The 21,703-nt window shown below is 40.4% G+C and overlaps 1 protein-coding gene across 1 annotated transcript in view; it reads left to right on the forward strand.

The window, feature by feature from the left end:
- The first annotated feature begins 20,243 nt into the window (after positions 1 to 20,243).
- Positions 20,244 to 21,703, forward strand: part of LOC148032274 (lysine-specific demethylase JMJ27-like) — a 42,748-nt gene continuing 41,288 nt past the window's right edge. Inside the window, exons 1-2 of the mRNA XM_087682917.1 lie at positions 20,244 to 20,643; positions 20,768 to 21,659. Coding sequence (XP_087539043.1) covers positions 21,204 to 21,659 — 456 coding nt within the window. The 5' untranslated portion in view covers positions 20,244 to 20,643; positions 20,768 to 21,203. The remainder of the gene's footprint in view (positions 20,644 to 20,767; positions 21,660 to 21,703) is intronic.

Genomic DNA, 21,703 nt, shown 5'->3' on the forward strand with positions numbered 1-21,703 from the left:
AATTAGATGGAGTTAAGCTAAGTTATTACTTTGGAGTGTATATTTTAATGTGTGGTATTTATGTGCCACACAATATGGAAAAATATTGGAAGCATTATATCTTATATGCACCTATTAGTGCAAGGACTTTGTATGAGCACATGTGTAATAGATTTATTTTGATATATTTATTAGAGAAGACAAAATATTATTTTTGTAAAGTGATTAGAATAGTGTGTGTTTAGATTTATGTGCACAAAGCCAAGTAGTGCAAGGTGAGAAAAAGTAGGAACTCAAAAAGGATACTTTCAAGGTATTTTGAGCACAAAAGCTAAATCTAATATTACCATGTGAGTGCTTATACTTAGAACATAATGTCATACTCAAACCTTAATAAATACTATTTATATACAAGAGGAAGTCTTTTATTTTTTGAACAAAAATAAATCATAGTTAAACCATATCAAGGAAAAACATCATTTTATCTTAAAAACTAAATGATAACATATTATCTTCATCAAAATTGAACCTATCCTTGGGCTACTTTATCAACAAACTATAAAACCTCAATAGAAATTTATTGCAACCTCCTCTTACTACTACCTTTGTACACCAAACTATTTGGAATAATATTAGCACCACAAATACAACAATGTCCTTGAAACTTAAATACAAATTTTCCAAAAGACATATGATCACAATCAAGGATCTATTTCATCTAGCCAAATATTGGCATTCTTAAAAATCTCTATTAATATGAGTTACTATTTTATAGCATTTCTAAGGCTTAAAGCTTAGAAGATAATAAGAGTCCCTATGATTATAAGTGTTTAAATGAGGTAGCATTAGTCATGGGGGAGGTGTGGGTGGGAAATATACAATCGGAGATTGAGGTGCAAGATATTATAGGTGAAACCTTATGACAACTTCGAACCAAACTTGAGGTAATACTAACATAAAAAGCTTGTCACAAGATAGTGACTAAACATGGTCATATGTCTCTACTTTCATGCACAAATGAGTAACATTGTTAACATGTGCTACTGCTACACAATTGCAACTATTAATGAAACCAATGCTAAGCATTAATGCGAATGCTACTATACTTCTTGTGTGTATGCAACCTCATAATTCCTCGTGGACTCAAACCAACATTTCAAAGGAATCAACCCTTCTCATCACAATACAATAGCATAATGAATAAAGAGAGATGTAAAAATGTGTCTCACAGCAAATACATTAATGATTTTCAATATTCAACGTGCAAGGTAATTGGGATCAGGCAATCATAAGATTGCATTCATGATTATTCTCAAGATTTGTATTTGAGTATCTCTTGTAGCCATTGTCAAGCATTTTTTAGAAAACTGAAAACCACCAGAAAAAACTATAGATAGGTTTGATTTTTGTCAGTTGAGTTGTTTGCGTGGCTGTTTGTTTTGTCGTTTCGTAGTTGGATTTTTTATGTTTGTTCAGCTTAGGAATTTTTTTTGTCATTTTGTATGAATTTTTGAGTGGGAAACTTGATAGCCTTGGTCGAGATTGGAGTTTTCTGGACAAGTTGGAGCTAGAGTTTGCTAGCAGCTATCGAATATATTTATTGCTAAGACTTGCACATCACAAGGGCTTTTGGGTTTACAAGCACTTCATATTGCACTTGTCTAATACATTGCACTCGAGGGTCATCTCTTGATTTTATCAATTACTTTCATGTCAAGGATTGGGTTGATACATGTTTTGCACCATCGTTGAGCACTAACACGACATGAGGCCCACAACAGCTATATGCAATAAGAGGAAGAAGAATGTGATGAAGAAGATGCTATGAAAGGAGTAGAGACTGCTCATTAACTTTTTGCTCTAGAAACTGAAGTGGAAGATCAAGAAGATAATGGACATACCAAAGGGAAAGTGTAATGTGCCCGCATATTGGCTGTCCAAGCACGTTTTTAGCGGTCCATCGAGAGATGAGTCTAAGCGATGCCACCTAGCACTCCCATGGAATGTCACGGGGTTTGTCACATAGGGTTTCTCAATTCCACCTTGCAATGGAACGTTCGCGGCCGAACCCACTAGGATCTCAACCTGAAATTTGGATTCCTAGTGGTCAAGGTCTCCTGACAACATTCTAGCGTGGGTCCTAGACATCCTACTTTACACAAAGATACCCAAGCCAAAGCAGATCCATGTCGTACTTGGTTCAAAGAGAATGGGAAATGAGAGGGATGTGTTGCTCAACCTCCCTACCCATAGGGCATAGTACCACTTCGGTCCCTAAAATAGCATGAATCGGGTTTTAACCTAATAATACCTAAAGGTCCTTGTGAGAAGCCTCCTAGTTCTCTTGGACCACCTTGTTGTACGGACCCGTTGGGAGTTCTGTCCACCCGCTTCCCTTGATAGATTTAGCTTTCTAATTAGGTTCTACCACAATTACGTGTGACATTTAAAACTAGCTTCCTTAATTAGGCCTTTTAGGGAACATGGTTCGTTTACATAATTTATAGCACTGACACGAATACAAAGCAAGCAGTCATTTTGTCAAACAAGTTCCTTAACTTATCTTCCAGTTAATCTTTGTCTCCTACCCATACAGGAGAAATTATATATCCCTTCTCCCTTGTAGAAGTACCTGGTCCAAATCACATGGTACCATAATTTCTATCCTTTATCTAGAATAGGATCTTCCAACGCCATAGACGTTGGGCTCACAACAGTCTTCAACTCCATTGTGGACTAGTAGGCAAGGGGTGTCTAGAGCTCCACCTAACCCTAAGCGGCCTAGGAGTGAAACACAATTTCCATGGTTGGTCTTTGTTGGGGTAAAAGACCCTTAGGCCTGCCCGTGTACAGTGACCGCCCATATTCTTTATTCATATATATGAGATATTGTAATAAAGTTGTCATATCATTCTTGACAGCACCTACATTGTGTGTGCTCTTCTCTCCCACATCTTCCTCTTCTCCTTCTCCACTAGCATTGCATCCCCTTCAACTAGTATCAGAGCTTTGGATCAGAGCTTGATCATGGAGCTTGGCCCGGTATTACTTCAGCCCGGATTGAAGACCTAGAGCTTGGAGCTTCAATGCCATCCATGGCTTCTTCCCCCCGAGGTAAGATTTCATCTCATGCCTCTCCCCAGCCCTCGTAGGCTCTTTGCAGGTGTTCCTTGGCTTTATTGGGCACCTTGTATGCCCCCATTTGCCCCCTTATTCTCAGCATAACCAGCATGCCCCACAATAGCAGCTCACATTTTTTTGTGCCTGTTTCAAAATCTGGCTAAAAAATCCCATTCTTTCTCATATCTCGGGCATCTGAAGCTCGATTTAGGCAAGGTAGGAGTCTAACTTGGGGTTTTGGCACGCTTTGGATGCAATGGTGATATCAAATCTGCTAAATTTTGATCATAGAATTTTTTGTAACAGATCTGAGTTGATTTACCACAAGAAAATGTCTTGCTCTTAGCTTATGTGATACTCCCGAGGCTTGTATTTGATGCCCAAATGCTTTGGGGATGTTTGCCCAATATTTGAGATGCTGTAGGACTTGGTTTGAGCTTCCATAGCTTGATTTATGCAGGGATTTACTACTATACATTGTTTGGACAGCATGGTTTTATCAAGGATGGATTATCCATAGTGCTCTTTGTTGACATTCGGGTGTCCTGTTGGATGTATTGATACTTGGTCATCATGGTTTATGCCTGGATAGGCTATTTGAGAGCTATTGAGCCTTGATTTGGATGCAGACACTTTGTTGTTGGTTGGGATTTATGCTACCTTAGTTGATAGGTTATTTTACCTCCAGCTTGGTTATGCCTATGGTCTACGGGTGCTCCTGACTATTCGGGATGATATGCTTATGTATTTGGATGATGCCACTTTGATGTTTATGCTCCTGGATGCTTCTTGATCAAAGAGTAGAGCTCAATTCTTGGTTCACTGTCATTTTTTTTACAGCTGGCATTTCACTTGACAAGGTTTATGCCCCATGCTACCCATTATGGGACTGATGTCTGATGTGGATGCTTTTGGGTTTGGCTACAGTATGACAGATGTTTGGGCTTGAATCAACTTGCATTTGAGAATTTTGTTGAGCAGTTTGCATTTGGTTGGCTTATCACTTATGTAGCTTGGATGCTATTTGGCCCTTAATGCCCTGATTATGGATCTTGGATTTACTTGAATGCAGATAAATGTTTGAGCAGTGTTTGCTCTATTGTCTTGGCAGTTTGTTATTGAGCTTTCATTGCTCATTGATGCTTAGTTCTTTACCGGTTACTCCTTGATCAGTGGACTTCTTGACAATGCTTGGGTTTAGCAGTTATGGCTTTGTTGCTTCTATGTTTCCTAGCTTCTATGCTAGTTGGGTTGCTTTTGCCCATACAGGTCAGAGAGCAGTTGCTCTTAATGCTTACCCGGCTATGCACTTTGTCTACTGTCATGTACTTTATAGAGCCACTTATTTGGATGTTGTTGTACAGATACTTGGGCTTATCCTGAAGCTTGACTCTTGCAAGATTTTTTGCCTCTTGCCGGTCTTGGCTTTACTTGGCTTTTCCCAGATGGCATTATGTAGTGCAGAGCTATGCTTATGCATATGGTTATGGGCTACTAGTCATAGTGCATTCAACTAGCCATTAGCAACGTACGTAAAGTCACGGTTCTCAACAAGGGTTGCATGATTCCCATAGAAATCATAGAAATCAAAACTAAGGCCCAGGAACCACAGCTCAAATGGATGCCTAAACATCAAGGGCCGCAAGCTAGAAGCACACAATTATGACCTTGCAAGGCTAGGAACTCGTATTTGAAATCTAGGAGGCACAGAAGAACCTATAGGTATCAATAAATGGTCAAGCTGCGAGATTCAATGGTTGAATACCGTATACTCTTATGAAAGATGTCTTATGATTTACCATATGGTGGTTGGTTATGTCATGCAGTTGGCTATGACTCTTCTTCATGTGGGAGCTTTTGCATCCTTGGTTGATGCCTTTATGTCCTTCCGTCCATTGAGGTTTCATGAGCCTTTGCAGCATGCTTCTACCACTGATGTACTTGCAAATGATTGTCTTTATGAGCATGTTCCCTTTGTTGGGACAGCCCACGACTCCTTGAGCTCCATGGATGCTATGGATAGCCCTATTCATGATGACTTGGATTCCTTATCGTCTTCTAGAGATTCTTCTTCTACAAATGTATGCTTCCATTGTGGGAAGCTTGGGCATGTTAAAAGAAAATGTTTTAGATGGATTAGAGAGCAACGGAGACAGAGATGGACTCGACATGAGTAGAGAGTCAGAGATACAACAGATGCAGCAAGTGTTACTACTCTTACTAGTGGTGAGATACATGCAGTTACCCATGATGATGCAGTTGAGCATGTACTCATGTCATCTTGTTTCCCTATAGCTTACTTGCTCAGTGATTAGGCCTATGAGTTTGATTGGCTTTTGGACTCTATGGCATCTTGTCATGTTACCCCTCATAAAGCATGGTTCTCTTCTTACACGGAGGTTGAGGGATGTATTGATTTGAGCCTTGAGCAGTCTTATGCTATTGTTGGTACAGGGGATATACACCTAGCTTTGCCTAATGCGACTTCTCTTATACTCATGGATGTTCTACATGTTCCCATGCTCAGTAAGAGCTTGATTTTTGTCAGTCAGTTGCATAATGCACAATATACTATTTCTCTTCAGGATAGGTCATGGAAGATCTGTCGTGGTTACTTGATTTTGGCCAAAGGTTCTAGAGTTGGTTCTCATTACCCAGTGCATGTCTCTCATGTGCGAGATTCTATGGTTGCAGTTATTCGGATACCACATGCATTGTTATGGCATTATTGTCTAGGCCATATGCACCATAGAGAGATGGAGATCTTGTCTCATTTAGACTCATTGTTGCCTCCTATGTCACTTACAGATCTTGATGCTTGCCCTGATTGTACTCTTGGTCCTTGCGGAGCCCCCTTGGCTTATGGCAATCGTACAAGGCATGCTCCTCTAGATCTTCTCCATTGTGAAGTATATGGACCTATGCCTTCCAAGTCACTTGGTGGAGCGCCATACTTTGTGACCTTTGTTGATTATGCTACCCACCGTGTTTGGGCTTTTCCCTTAGTGTAGATTGAGGATGCTGCAGTTATGCTTGACAGGTTTATGGATTCTGCTGGTAGCAAGCCTAGGTACTTGCAGATGGATTATGAGAGTCGTGCTCTCTCTCCTAGCTTTCGGACCTCTTGTCAGCAGTATGGCATTGATTTCTTGTGCCCACGATATTATGGGATTGCTCATGGCATGTGCCTGACTTTACAGGCAAAGGTTGCTTCTATGCTTACCACAGCTGGGTTGTCTTATGGCTTTTGGGCTGAGGCCTTTATGACGAAAGTCTATTTGGTTAACAAGATGCCATGCTTGACCTTGGATGGTATTACACCCCATGAGGCATGGAGTGGCATGCACCCCTCCTATGATTACTTGAGGATGTTTGGTTGCTAGGCATCTGTACGTATGCCACATAAGTTTATGTCACGTAGATCTATCCTCCTTAGTTATGAAGATGGTGACTTTAAGGCCTATAGATTATGGGATTTGGATGCCCAGTAGGTCATATGCAGTCGTGATAGTTCTTGGTACCTTCTTGCTCCTAGAAACTCATTGTTGGATGTATCTTGCTACCTGGCAGTTGTAGTGACATATGTACAGTGATTGCTTCATTTTGGGACAGTTTTACATACTACTATCATTTATTACAGCAAGCTGAAATCTGCAGATTTTGAGCACTTCTATGAGAGTAATGCTTACTATTTGATGTTACCTTGGTCATATTTGGTGGACAGGTGCTTCTCTTGGTAAAATCCACCCTTTCAGCTAGTTTTAGCAATGGTTTTAGTGCATTTTCTACTAATTATAGTAACCTACAATTTTGTCTTTTTGCTTTGATTTGGGACATTATGGCTAGTCATCTGAAAGATACAGCTCTCTTTAACATTGCCAAGTTGGATGGTACCAACTATGGATATTGGAAGTCCCAAATATGGCAGGTTTTGGTGCAAAAGTTGCAGATTAAACCCTTGCATTTCAAGGGTGTTAAACCTGAGGATATGGATGGAAGTTGATGAGCTATACAAGTCTACCATTATTTTGATACTCTCAGAAGAGGTCCATCATAATGTTGTTGAAGATGAAGATCAGAGTGCATGGGATTTATGGGAGAAGATTCAGGAGCTCTATGTGTAGGAAAGTCCTGCGTCATAGATATATTGACTGAAGTAGTTAATGGACCTTTGCATGAAGGAGGGGACCTCTCTTTCATCTCATTTCAGTTAGTTTCATGATATCATGAAGAGTCTATTGTCACAGGGTATTGAGTTCAAAGACAACTTGCACCCGTTGTTTCTGCTTGGCACCTTACCAGAATCATGGGATGTCTTCCGTATTGCCATATGCACGAACAAGCTTGATGGGTTGAAAATCAAAGATGTTGATAGTGCTTTATTGACAAAGGAAATCAACAAGAGAAACAATGATGCTTCCCACTCTTCACATGCATTGACTGTTAGAGGTGGCAGACATGGCAGGCATGGTAATGATCATAAGGGCAGGGACTCTCAAAAGTCCAGGTCCAAATCACGTGGTCATAGTAAGTCCTGTAGATGGAAGTCTGATATTACCTTTCATTATTGTGGGAAAGTAGGACATATTAGGCCGCAGTGCCATAAAATGCATGATGATAAGCGCAAGGAAAAGGAAAAAGAAAAAGTGCAGGAAAAGTCTTCTAAGCACAGTATTGTACCTGTAAAGTCTAGTGTGAAGATAGAAGAGATTAATGTCATGTAGGCCATTGATTCAGATGATGATTACATACTTGTAGCTTCTTCATGCGATGCCTTTCAGACTTCTGAGATACATTCTATGTATGTGCAGTGCTGACTCTTGGATTCGGGTGCATCCTTTCATGTGACACCCTGTAGAGATTGGTTTCATACATATCGTACCATGTCTGGTTCTGTGCGTCTTGGTGATGACAAGCCTCTTGACATTGTGGGCATTGGAGATGTTAGGCTGCAGTTTCCTTCTGGCAATTCTTTTGTTTTGATATATGCCATGTACCTGTGTTGACTCGTAGCCTTATGTTAGCTGGACAGCTTGATGATGCAGGGTATTTTGTGTCTTTTGGAGACTCTGCATGGAAGATTACTTGGGGCAGGCTTGTACTTGCAAGAGGTGCCAAGTCTGGCAGCCTCTATCCCTTACTTGGATTTGGAGCTACATTGGATCATGTTTTGTCTCTGGGTTCTATTCCCCATGTATCCCTTTGGCATGCTCATTTGGGGCATATATCTCTTAAAGGAATGAAAATGCTCCATGCTTTGCAGTATCTTCCACCTTTTGACTCTTCGCATTTTGATTCTTGTGATCGTTGTTTGTATGGCAGGCAGACTAGAAATACGCATAAAAAGTCTAGTGAGAAACGCATGGGGGAGCCCTTGGCTTTTGTGGACTCAGATGTATGTGGGTCCAGGCCCTGTCATTCACTTGGTGGGGCAAAGTACTTTGTTACTTTCATAGATGATTACTCACGGAAGGTTTGGGCTTATCCCATAAAGAGAAAATCCGATGTCTTAGACACCTTTCAGCGTTGACTTGCATTGGCAGAGAACCAGTCTAAGAAAAGGCTAAAATGCCTAAGGTCAGATAATGGGGGTGAGTATGTATCACGTGCTTTTGAGCAGTTTTGTGATGAACGGGGTATTAAGCGTCAATTCACCGCCCCTTACACCCCTCCCCAAAATGGTATGGCCGCATGAATAGGACCATTCAAGAAAGGGTCCATAGCATGCTTAGCTAGGCTGGCTTACCACAACATTTTTGGGCTGAGACAGTCACTACTACAGTGCATCTCATTAACAGGTCGCCTAGTAGTGGCATTCAGTTTTAGGTTGCAGAGGAGATATGGGTAGGCAAGCCCCCCTCTTATGATCATTTGTGTGTCTTTGGATGTGAGGCATTCTACCATGTGCCCAAGGACAAACGCAATAAGATCCTAAAAGTGTCAAATGCATTTTCATTGGCTATGGAGATGCAAGAGAGATGGGTTACCATCTATGGGATCCACATGCATGGAAAGTGACCCGCAGCCATGATGTTATCTTTCAAGAAATGCATATGCAGCATGAGAAAGTGATTGAGGTAAACAGAGTTATCTTTCAAGAGGAGCCACCTGCTCCTGTTCAGCCCGCTCTACGGCCAGCTAAACAGCGTGTAGCACCACGTAATGCTCATGGCCCAGATGCTAGACATGCTGATGTTTGACAGGATGTTGGTCATGCAGCAGAGTCTGGGTTGAGGTGTTCTACTAGAGATAGATGGTTTTGCACTCTCTATGGATTATATAGTGCTTGCATATGCTGGAGAGCTTCTCACTTATGATGAGGCTATGCACAAGGTGTGATTGTCACTCTTGGGAGAGGGCTATGCAATCTGAGTTTGACTCATTGCATAAGAATCAGACTTGGGATTTGGTTTCCTTGCCTCAAGGTAAAAAGGCTTTGCCATGCAAGTGGGTGTACAAGTTGAAAAGTACCCCTAGACACCCCAAGCTGGCATACAAGGCTCGATTCGTTGCTAAGGGTTTTAAGCAGGAGCATGGTATTGACTTCAATGAAGTCTTTTCTCCTGGTCAAGATGACCATCCTACACTTAGTCTTGGCCTTGGTTGCATAGCTTGACCTGGACTTGTACCAAATGGACGTCAAGACGGCTTTTTTACATGGGGACTTGCATTATGAGATTTACATGGAGCAGCCTAAGGGCTTTGCAAACCCTGGCAGGGAACACCTAGTGTGCAAGCTAAAGAAGAGTCTATATGGCTTGAAGCAGGCACCTAGGGAATGGTACCATAAGTTTGATGCATTCATGCAGTCACAGGGCTACAGTCGCAGTGCTATGGATCCATGCTTGTACACGAAGAAAGCCCGTGACGGTTCTTTACTTATTTTGGTACTCTATGTGGATGACATGCTTTTAGCAGGGACAACTCATGAGGACCTAGATGCTCTTAAGGCTCAACTCAAGAAGAGTTTTTAGATGAAAGATCTGGGACATGCCTCTCATATACTTGGTATGCGCATTACGCGCGCAATAGATCTCAGGGATTCCTCTAACTACCAGAGAGGGAGTACATTCATAAAGTCCTTGAGTGCTTCCATATGCAGGATGTTAAGCCTATTGGCTGTCCCTTACCTTCTCATGTGAAGGTTTCACAAGTTGATTGTCCAAAGAAATATGAGCAGAGGGCCGAGATGGCCAAGATTCCCTATGCATCAACTGTGGGCAGTCTTGTGTATGCCATGATAGCTACCCATACAGATATAGCTTTTGCAGTTGGGGTTGTGACACGTTATATGGCTACACCTAGCAAGAAACATTGGGATGCCGTGAAGGGTATCAAGAGGTACCTGAAGGGCATAGCAAATATGTGCCTTTGCTATGGCCACCAGGATACAGGAGTTGTGGGGTACACTGATTCTGATTCTGCAAGACACGAAGATAATAGGAAGTCCACTTCTGGCTATGTGTTCACTTATGCTGGAGGGGCTATCTCTTGGATGTCCAGGGCGCAAAAGTGTACGGCTCTTTCTACTACAAAGACCGAGTATATTGCAGCAAAAAAGGCTTGCAAGGAGGCTATTTGGTTAGGCCATTTGATTGCAGATCTTGGTATGACAGATGTTATGCCTACACTGCATTCAAATTCTATGAGTGTCATTCAATAGGCCAAGAATCTGGTCTTCCATGCGAAGATTAAACATATTGAGGTGAGGTATCACTTCATTCGCGAGGTCGTTGAGGACAGGTCTGTTGACCTTGTTAAGATTCTGACTAAGCAGAATCCTGCAGACTTACTCACGAATAGCCTCCTACCAAGCACTTTGCCTTCCTCAGGAGATTGATGGACATTGGATGAGATGATGTCTTTTTTCTCATCCTGTTGTACATGTGTACATGTTGTACTATCTTTTCTTTTTTCTCTCTCGCTGGGGCAGATTTGCCTTTAAGTGGGAAGTTGTTGGGGGTAAAGATGCCTCCGCCTAACCACCCGTGTATTACTACACTGACAGTACCTGCCACTGCACACTGCAGGTAGCAGACGCCCATCACATTCACTTATTCTTTATTCTTTTAGTGACAGTTTGAATAAAGGAAGGCCCGACCACACATTGTGGTTGTTGGAGTTCCCACTTTTGAGTCTCTCTTTCTCTTAGCTCTTACTCTCCATCCGCCAAAGCTCTCACCGCCAAGCTTCTTCCTCTTGGGTTCCACTTCCCTTTCAATCGGCATCGTCGTCATCTCCTCCACGTTGTCAGCGTCGGCGCCGTTGTCTCCTTCTTTCTCCCCCCCGCCACCTGTTCGACGACAACAAGGGGTGAAAGGAAAAAAAAAATCAACTACTTTTATTTAAAATAGGGGGTTTTACGGCCTATGCGGGGATATTACAGAATGCAAGGTGTAAATAAGTTCTCAGCTTACTAGAGCTACCCAAATAGACCAGGTGCTTAGACTCGAGTTGTAAGGTTTCAGGATGTCGACATTCAGCAACAATTGCTAAAAATGGAGGGGATGATGCAATGAAGCTTATGTGCTTAAGTCCAAAGGAAAGAAATGAGGAGGAATTTATGTGATGTTAATGGCAAAAGCTGAAGTTACATTCAACAAGCAAGCACAAGAGCAAGTGTCAAGTTTTACATGAGAAGCAGCATTGTGAGAAGATGCAGCTCATGGAAGAGGCTAAACTCGAAAGAGAGAGGCTTAGTGGTTGGATAAGCAAGAGGATCTAAAAATATATAAGCAAGTTGATGAATAGCTTGGGGAAGAAGCAATACAGGCCCCTAAATGCCCTATATGCTTGGATCAGCTCGATGATAAGAATAGGGCATATATTCACGCTATGTAGGCACGCAAATATTTGCCTGAGTTGTGCACTAGGGATAGATGGTGAAGAACATTCTATATGATGTCCAAGTTGGAGCCACATGCTACAAATTGGAAGGAGAGACAGAAGCTGATCTAACTAGGGAGGCAATACTATTAAGGTGTGTGCATGGTTGAGGTGGAGTAGAAGCAACAGTGCAAGTTCCATAATTTATTTTCTCATGGTCATGATGAAGATCGTTTGATAGTGTTTGGCAAAAACGAATGCAAAAGGTGGCACAATCATAAAACACTCATTCAAGGTGATGATCTACAACAGGAAAATAACAATAAAGATGAAGATGAAGTTAACGATGAAAAGAAGGCGAGAAGGATAGTATTAGTCAAACACAAAGGATGGCGATAGAAAAGAAAACACGAACGACTGAAGTACAATTGTTTAAACTTTTTGAAATGCCTAAGAATTAAAAGCCTCATGGCTTTTCAATTTTGTTTGAAGCTCTTAAAGCTTTAAAAAGTTGAAATGATTAAAAGGCTTCAAAAAACACAACATGTGGAGGTGAGGAACAAAACTATATATAGGGGTGATGAGAAGACTAAGAGGCCTTGGCCCTTCCCTTGACAATCTAATTTGTTCTCTTGCAAGTGAAGAGAGTGGAGGGTCCCATACTGGTGCGCAGATCGGATGCTATACGCTCGCGTAGTGAATGCCGGAAGGTCCCCAAGAACAATGGAACTCTACTTTTTGCACAAATTACAAGGCAAAAAGCATGAACGACAAGAGCAAGAGACCAATTCGGTGCAATCTCCCCCCATGCCTTGTGTGAGCGCTCCACAAAGCATGTATTTTATGTATTTGAGCACCGAATTGGTCTCTTGCTCTTGTCGTTCATGTGAGAATACATAAAATACATGCTTTGTGGAGCGCTCACACAAGGCATGGGGGGAGATTGCACCGAATTGGTCTCTTGCTCTTGTACATAAAATACATGCTTTGTGGAGCGCTCACACAAGGCATGGGGGGAGATTGCACCGAATTGGTCTCTTGCTCTTGTCGTTCATGTGAGCATACATAAAATACATGCTTTGTGGAGCGCTCACACAAGGCATGGGGGGAGATTGCACCCAATTGGTCTCTTGCTCTTGTCGTTCATGCTTTTTGCCTTTTAATTTGTGCAAAAAGTAGAGTTCCATTGTTCTTGGGGACCTTCCGGCATTCACTACGTGAGCGTACAGCATCCGATCTGCGCACCACATACACTTGTATGTACATTTTTGTGTGTTGGTCAAATTTTGCGAAGATTTGGATGCTCAGAAGTCAATGTTTTGTGTATCAAACCCCAAAGAGGTACGAAATAATTGTTTTTCGGACTCAAAATTTTATGTTTTGATGTTTGTTGATGCTCTACCTTGCACTTGGTTTTGGAATATTTGTGGCTACAAGAGGCATTGTTGGTCGTTTGGGTTCGTGTGTTGGTTGTGTTATGTCTATGAAATAGTATTTTTTTGTTGAGTGTAGAACATTAACAAAGTCAATTTCTTAACCGGCACTCCTTAACGTCTTGTTATTGGGTTGTGAGAGAGGGTTGTCTTTGATCATCACTACTCTCTTAACACCATGTAAAAATTGTGTCGATCATGCCCTCAAGGAAGCCATCTATCATATGTAGATTCCCTAAAATATGCTCAGTTAATACAAGGTCGCCAAGTTGAAGGCCATGTCACCATGCTTAACTAGTGGAGAAAATACACAAAATAAGTCAATTGTCTCCTTAGTAGCTAGTATAAAGGCTCTAAAAACAATCAATCATCCCAACCATTTATCATTAATCCAAGGTCTAGAGGATACCAAAGTGAACATCAAATATTGCATCAATATCATTTATATCCTATTGGAATTGCAAGAACTTGAATGTTAAAGTCAATCCACTAGCTAACCAAAATGGAAGGTGAGCTTATGAAGAGATCATACTAATATCCTTGCCCCACTATTCTCCTCCTAATCAAAGTCATCACAATGAGCAACTATTAATGCATGAGTATGTGCACTAATAATTTGTGAGCAGCTCGTATATTTGTGGTGCATGGGATGCTTCAAATCCATGTGTAATTCTCAACATCACCCAATAGTACATGAGTAGGTATAAACCTCATAAAATAGAAATTAGTGGTACATGTGCGTGAGTTTCAATGTATGCATAGATAGAGTTATTCTTCGAGCAATGTGTGTGTGAGCATGTGTGTAGAAGTAGGTAGCTTTAATGTAGCTAAACATGAGGTTAAAGAGGAATATCCTTAGCATTGGGGATTAGGACATGCAGAGGATGTAGTTATGGGTTTACTAAGAGCATTCCTTTGTATGTAAGGTACCATACTAAATTAAAGGGTTGTACATTATATGCCTTTGTCTCGTAGTACGTTATGAAAGGGAGAGAGAGAATGTGCAAGAATATGTGTAGAAGATTAAATAGTTTGCATGTTATTTGCATGAATGTGACATAACTATAGACATTGTGTGAGTGTGTGTGTGCATGTGTGTGTGTGTGCGCATGCACGCGCACATGTGTGTGCCCATATCTTATTGTACTACCATAACACACGCTTTAAAGTCAATCAATTATTGTAACTATAAGTGTCTCAAAGGTCTTACATAAAATGTGTGTATAGACATATCAAAGTCTTAGTTAGATAATATATGTATGTACAAGTGAGGAGGGGAAAGAAGGTATGAGGAAAAGTTAGTATTGTAGTTGCGTGTATGTGTGTGCATGTGTGCGCATTTGCCTCATTAGTCTAAGCAGTAATGTGTGTATGTGTGTCTATTTCTATTTTCCTCACATGAGGCCAAATAGTAAAATGTGTGTGCACACGAGTGTAGTGCATGCTTGCATGCATGCGCAAGTGTGTGTGCACATTCGCGGGCACATAAGCATCGTGTACCTAATATAGTGGACTCTTGTTGTTACTATCTTGTTGTTGCATGTGATAGAATGCTGATGCTACCACATTAAATTGGATATAGAGCGCTTGATATACGAAAAGATTGCATAGAAAGCACTAAAATAATGAAAATTTTATTGTATCATATAGTTACTTATGTATTGATTTGACATGATGAAACTTTTTCACTCAATGACTATGCTTTATGGTTACCATCCAAACACTTTTCATAAGTCTCCTACATAGGGTGTGGATAAGAATCGAAGATAAACTCATTTGTTGATATCAATCGAGGTTGTTGAGACAAAAGAGTGTGGGAATGTTGGAAAGTGATGTCAACATAGGTGAAGGAACTATTGAAGTGAAGAAAAATGTGAAAGCCTTTTACATCACTATAAGCAAGTAATATGAGTAATATGACTAAGCAAAAATTTAACAAGTTTAGCCCATTGTTTTAGACAAAACTAGCATGAGATGATAGATATTCACTTTTGTGGAAAGTCAATAGGAGGATAGTATGTTGTCCAATGCCATTTAGTTACAAACATAACTAGTGCTCTTTCATTTTACAAAAGTTTGCTTACTTCCAAGTATTGTGTTGGGAAGGAAATTCTTGCAACCATCTATATCTTATTACTGTATTATTTTTGCTATAGGTTCGAAAAGGCCACCTCCAGAGGGCTTCACGAACCTACCCCTTTTTCCAAACTTCATTTTTTTCAATCAAAACCCCCTCCCCTCCCCTCTTTCTTACTTGTAATCTCTTATTTTCTCTTCCCCCTCTCTTTTTTCATTAAAGCCTCCCCCACCTCCATTTTTAAATTTAAAACCACCTCCTCTCTCTCACACTTATAATCTCTCTCTTTCTTTTCCCCGTCTCCTTTTTAATTAAACTCCTCCCCCCTCCCCCCCCTCTCTCTCATGGGTAGGGCGTAGGCTCTCTCTCTCTCTCAAATAGATGAAACTATTTAATTTAAACTTTTCTTTCAATTAAACATTTTTAAAAGATTTTTTAAATTAAAAAATTTTCAAACATAAATTTTCACACACTTTGAGAGAGAGAGAGAGAGAGAGAGAGAGAGAAGAAGAAGAAGAAGAAGAAGAATAAGAAAAAGAAGAAGGATAAAAAGAAGAAGATGGAGAGAGGAGGGGGGAAAGAGGAAAGAGAGTAGTCTTTTTTACATTAAACATTTTCTTCTCCCTCTCCTTCTCCCCCTCTCTCTCTCATGTGTAGGGCCTAGGTTCTCTCTCTCTCTCTCTCTCTCTCTCTCTCTCTCTCTCGTAGTTAGATTAAACTTTTGAATTCAAATTTTCTTTTCAATTAAAATAAGGAGAGAGAGATAAATATACAAAAAACAAAAAATAAAGGAGAGAGAGAGAGAGAGAGAGAGAGGGGGGGAACAGAGAGAAAGAATTATAAAGAGAGGAAATATAAAATTTAAAAGAGAGAGAGGAAAAGAAAAAGGAAGAGAGAGGAGAGAGGGGGAGAGAGACAGAGAAGAAAATAAGAAAGAGAAAATAAGAAGAAGAGACAGAACTTGAACACAGAGAGAGAATTATAGAGAGATAAAATATAAAATTTTTACAAATAAAAAATAAAAAGTTTATAGAGAGATGAAGAAAAAAGGAAAAAAGAGGAGAGAGAGAGAGAGAGGGAGAAGAAGAAGAAGAAGAAAGAGGAAAAGAGAAAGAGAGATGGGGAAAAAGAAAAAAGAGAAAAGTTTTTTTTAATTTAAATATTTTTTGAGAGAGAGAAAAAGGAGAGAGGGAAGAAGAGAGAGAGAGAGAAAATATAAATTTTAAAAAAGACAGGGAGAAAAGAAAATTAGGAGAAATGGGAGGAGAGAGAGAGAGAGAGAGGAGAAGAGAGAGAATATAAACATAAAGAGATAATTATATATAGGGAAAATATAAAATTTACATACTTTAAGAGAGACTGAGGGGGAGGGAAGAAAGAGAGAGAGAGAGAGAGAGAGAGAGAGAGAGAGAGAGAGAGAGAGAAGAAAAGCGCAAAGAGAAGATAAGGAGAGAGAGAGATTAAAATTTTTAAAAAGAGAATAAAGAGAGAGAAGAAAAACAAGAAAAAAAGAGGAGAGAGAGAGAAGGAAAAGAGAGGAGAGAGGGGGGAGAATAAAAGAGGAGAGAGAGAGAGAGAACTAGGAGAGAAGAAAAAATAAACTAAAATAGAAGGCAGAGAAGAGAGAGAGAGAGAGAGTAAATTAAAAAAGTAGAAACAAAGAGGAAAAAGAGCAGAGAGAAAGATGAGAAATGGATTGTTGAGTGAAATTGCCGTGCGACTTTGCTCGTCGCTTCGAGGCACCAAAGCTGCCGCGAAGTGGCCTAGTGTTTCGTGCGCACAAAGCACACACGGAATGCTAATCTCTATTATATACATTTTGCTTGTAGTAAAGAGAACCTTAGGACCCAAAATCTCCCAAACTTGTACCATTTTCCAAACCTCTTTCAAAAGTAGGAAAGTGAAAAAGTGACCCTTTATGGAAAGCATAGCTATTTTGAGAGAGAGAGAGAGAGAGAGAGAGAGAGAGAGAGAGAGAGAGAGAGAAATTGTAGCGCAATAGCTATAGTATGTCATGAAATGCCTAGTGAAAGGAACACTAACCTTCCATAGTGAAGAAAGGTTACACATGTTATAAGCTTAGGTATGGAATCCCCCTCACATGCACACACATCCATCCATTCACACATATATTCATTTACCTAATATATTGCGAAACTAATGTGCATATGAAAATTAATGAAACTCAAGGCTCCAATTCTTATCAAATATGAAAGTCATTTTGTTTCTCTTTAATTTGTAAATCATGGTCAAATCTTCATGACATTCAATTGTACCATCAATTGACATTCAAATGGTACCCCATTATATATATATATATATATATATATATATATGTATATGTTCATGTTTTCAATTTGAAAATCGAGGAGAGCACTTACTTTCTAAGTTAACATTTGGATAAAAGTATTGTGTTGGGACATATACATGATGAAGAAACAAAGAAATGGGAATATCTAGAGTTAGGAGGACCATTTGAGAGAGATTGTCATAAATGAAGGGAAATCTATGCCTTGAGACAAACACGTATGGTTATTTAAAAGACATGTGAACCATTTACTTAACTTTGTAGTCTTCTAAAGTAAGATGATATGTTCTAGCTTACAAAACAAGTGTTCATGTGTTGGTGGGCTATGAGGAGTGACCACCTACACACACCATTTTTTGGACATGGACAAGCTTGGCAACTTCCATTTGCATAGCAAACTCAAAGTCATCTATCTAGGTCTACACTCTGGATGAGGGTGGTGGACATGCAACCGTTAAAGTGCGCACATTGAGGACTAATGTTAGGTTGTTGTCTTGGTTGCTCACACACAACACACACATGAATATTTAGTAGAGATGTTTGTGTTGAATTGAGGCATTTAGATCTCACAAAACCTATAGACTAGCACACAATAAGGTCACTACATGTTAATGCAAACTAGCATACGACATGTCCAATGCATTTTGTGGTGGTTTGTATGACATTTTACATTAGGAGAGTGAAGAGCCAATAAAAAAAGACATACTTAACAAGATAATTAGCTACATGTCCATGCCCTTTTTTCAAAGGGTCAACAAATTCTCATGTTGCAAATAGAACCATTCCTTTAAAAATCACGTTGACCTTTTCTAAATCCTCACATGAAGATGCATTCTCTTTCACTCTATGTAACTCATGAGCCCCATAAAACCAATCTTAGTGACTAAATCTAGGAGGGGATCTCAAAATGACACAAGTAGAAATGGTAGGACATAGGAAGATTTCAATATTGTAAATGAATGTGGACAAGTATTATGATTAGAGAAGAAGCTCATAGCCCATAGGGGGAATAGATTTTTAGTTGTTGCTATAGGCTTAGGAAATGATGCTATGAAATGTTTTGGCATCCATTGCATGTAAAGTTCAACAGCTTCCTTGTTTTGAAGCATTCTCGTCTACCTATAAATAGCTATATAAACCTCTATTTTTACTTTTTCAATACAAAATTTCACACTTCTAGCAAAAAAAAAAGAGACAAATAGATTGACACACATTAGTAGAGAGAGAGAGAGAGAGAGAGAGAGAGAGAGAGAGAGAGAGAGAGAGAGAGAGAGAGAGAGAGAGAGAGAGAGAGAGAGAGAGAGAGAATATGTGCATGTGCAAGTGATGTGCTTGGGGTTGTGGTTTTGTAATGACATGCATGCATTTAATTAAAAAATTTAAACTAGTCAACGCTAGTGACAATAATAATAGAAACAACAACAATGATGATGGCAATAGCAACAACAATGATCATCATCAACAAAAATTGCTAGCAAGTAATGACTCATTATTGGATTTGAATGAATTATAAATGCAATCCACTTTGAATCATGGAGGGGCTTAGCCTGATTGCTTGAGTATACACTTTAAAACTAGTCTCCATGATGTAGAATATTGATGGCATCAATCTTTATACTAATACATTGAGAGGGCACATCATGCACTAGGGCATTGCCTTGTATTGGCTCATCTTTAATCTTTGGTGCTAATTTTGATGATCGATGAGGGAAAGAATCAAAGCCCTTAAAAACAAGGAAAATTGCGCAAAGTGTAGTTATTTAGGGAAATTTCACCTCAAGCACAAGCTAGATTCCCCTAACCATTACTAGAGCATATCCTTAAGAGTGTTGAAAAAACTTTTGTTCCCATCCAATGGAAATAGAGGTTTTGCATGAGCTCCAAATAAGCAGTTAAGTGGGATTTTAGAAATTGCACACCCTTGCGCAAACTACACCCAAATGAGGAATACTTAGTAAAACAAGGCATAATTTACCAGTGCAAAGATTGAAAATCATTGGTGTTAAATGCATAGGGAAGAAGACCTTGTCGATGTACGAAAGCCCTCAAAGAAAGGAAGAGGTTGAGTTGTGACTAGATTTCGAGGGAAAAGAATATGGCAATAGCTAGTTTTGTAACACTATCCAAAAAATAACTGATTTTCAACCGAGAAAAATACAGTGTAGGATGGTTTTTTGTGAGCATTAGTCAACAAAAATACTTAAAGTATCAAAAAGTGACAGCTCAAATGGTTGGGGTGGGGGACATGCGTTTCAAGAGGTCTGAGGTTCAATGCCCAGATTTGAGCGGCCCCGTGATGCGCTAACCTCGGCGATGAAATGCCCCACTTTGACATCCCACACCTTAATAAAATATGCTGAAAGGCACCCCATTATTAAAAAAAATACTGATAAAAGTAAAATTGTTGATAATGAAACGGGTTCAATCAGAGGGGCCGGTGTGAATGGAGTCCTGGGGGAGCAGGCAGAGAGACAGAGAGAGGAGAGAGGGGAGGAAGGTTTGGGCAACTGTGCACAAAAACGATGAAAGCGAAGGGGGAAGACCACCCACCCTCATCTCTCTCTCTCTCTCTCATCGGCCAGGTCAGAAACAACATAATTAACATTGGAAGGGACAAACAGGTTTTCTTGGTTTTTATTTTTTCGTCTTTCTGGTTTCTGTGGGTGAGAGAGAGGAGAGAAGGGGGCATGGCGAATTTAGCCCCAAATCTTGAATAGCAAGCTCCTGTCAGCAAAAAAGCTCGAGAGAGAGAGAGAGAGAGGGCGCAGATTCTCATCCGCCACACCGCCCCGACGCAATCCGCCTTCCTTCTAGGGTTCCTCCCACACGCCGGAGTCTGCAAAGCCTATTTTTTTGGCTCCCACCGGCCGCTGCAACATACAGCAGGATTTTGCCCTCGGGTAATCGCAGTTGTTGTATAAACAGGACACTCAGAATCCCTAAGTTTCAAAGCAGCCTGCTTTTCTTTTTGTTTGTTTGTTTGTTCTTTTTTTTAATGTGGTCTTCTCCCGTTCCCGGCCACAGAAAGCAGACCTGCATACACAGAGCCGACCTATATCTACACAGCAGACCTCGGTTGTGAAGCTTTCGACTTGCCATGATGACAGCTTCTGACCGGCCATGGCTTGCGCCGGTGCACCTTTAGCAAGCATCACCAAGGGTGATTGACGGGTTGTTTTGGCTTTCAAGCCATTTTGGCAGCAATTCTCGACTTCAGACCTGGCTTATTAGCAATCTCTCCAGCAATTGCCGTTGAAGGGGCCCGTGTGAGCCCGGACAAATTATTTGCAATAGATTCCTCATACTCCTTTGTCCCCTCCTTATTTTCAAGGCGTCAGATATCCACCTTGGTGCAAACCTCGTTGATCTATGGTTTCAGATTTCTGCAGCAATGGCCTCATGTTGCTAGGGTGACAAATAGGCACAAATATAGTTGTTTTCTTCAAGTTGCTTTAGTCCAATGAATCGTGGCAGAAAGGGAGGCGGCAACAAAGTTGAAGAGGAGATACCAGATGAGCTTCGGTGCAAGCGATCTGATGGGAAGCAATGGAGATGCAATGCACGGGCAATGGAGAATAAGACGTTGTGTGAGAAGCACTATAATCAGGCAAAGAAGAGGGCAGCTGGTGCTGCATCAAATGCTTCACCAAAGAAGAAGATCAAGACTAAGGAACCAGCTCAGGAAGTCATGAGGCCTCCTGACTTGAAGAACAGAGAGTACTCCAAAAATATAGTTGTGGACATGGAGCAGCCAAAGGCTAAAGTTTTCAAAGGACAAGGTGTTGGTTTGTCACCAAATGCCTACAGGCCAATAAAGGACCCATTGAACAGTCGACCAAGGTTGTTAAATGGTTCAGCCAAAAAGTCTGAAAGTCACTTCAGAACGCCCAGGTCTCCAGGAAGGGATTATTGGAAGGTGAGATTTTCTTTTGCCAAATTCTTATTGCATTCAGACTGCGT

Source organism: Lygodium microphyllum, chromosome 8 (assembly GCF_053477565.2).
Source record: "Lygodium microphyllum isolate KBCC chromosome 8, Lygodium_microphyllum_v1.1.10, whole genome shotgun sequence".
NCBI lineage: Eukaryota > Viridiplantae > Streptophyta > Polypodiopsida > Schizaeales > Lygodiaceae > Lygodium > Lygodium microphyllum.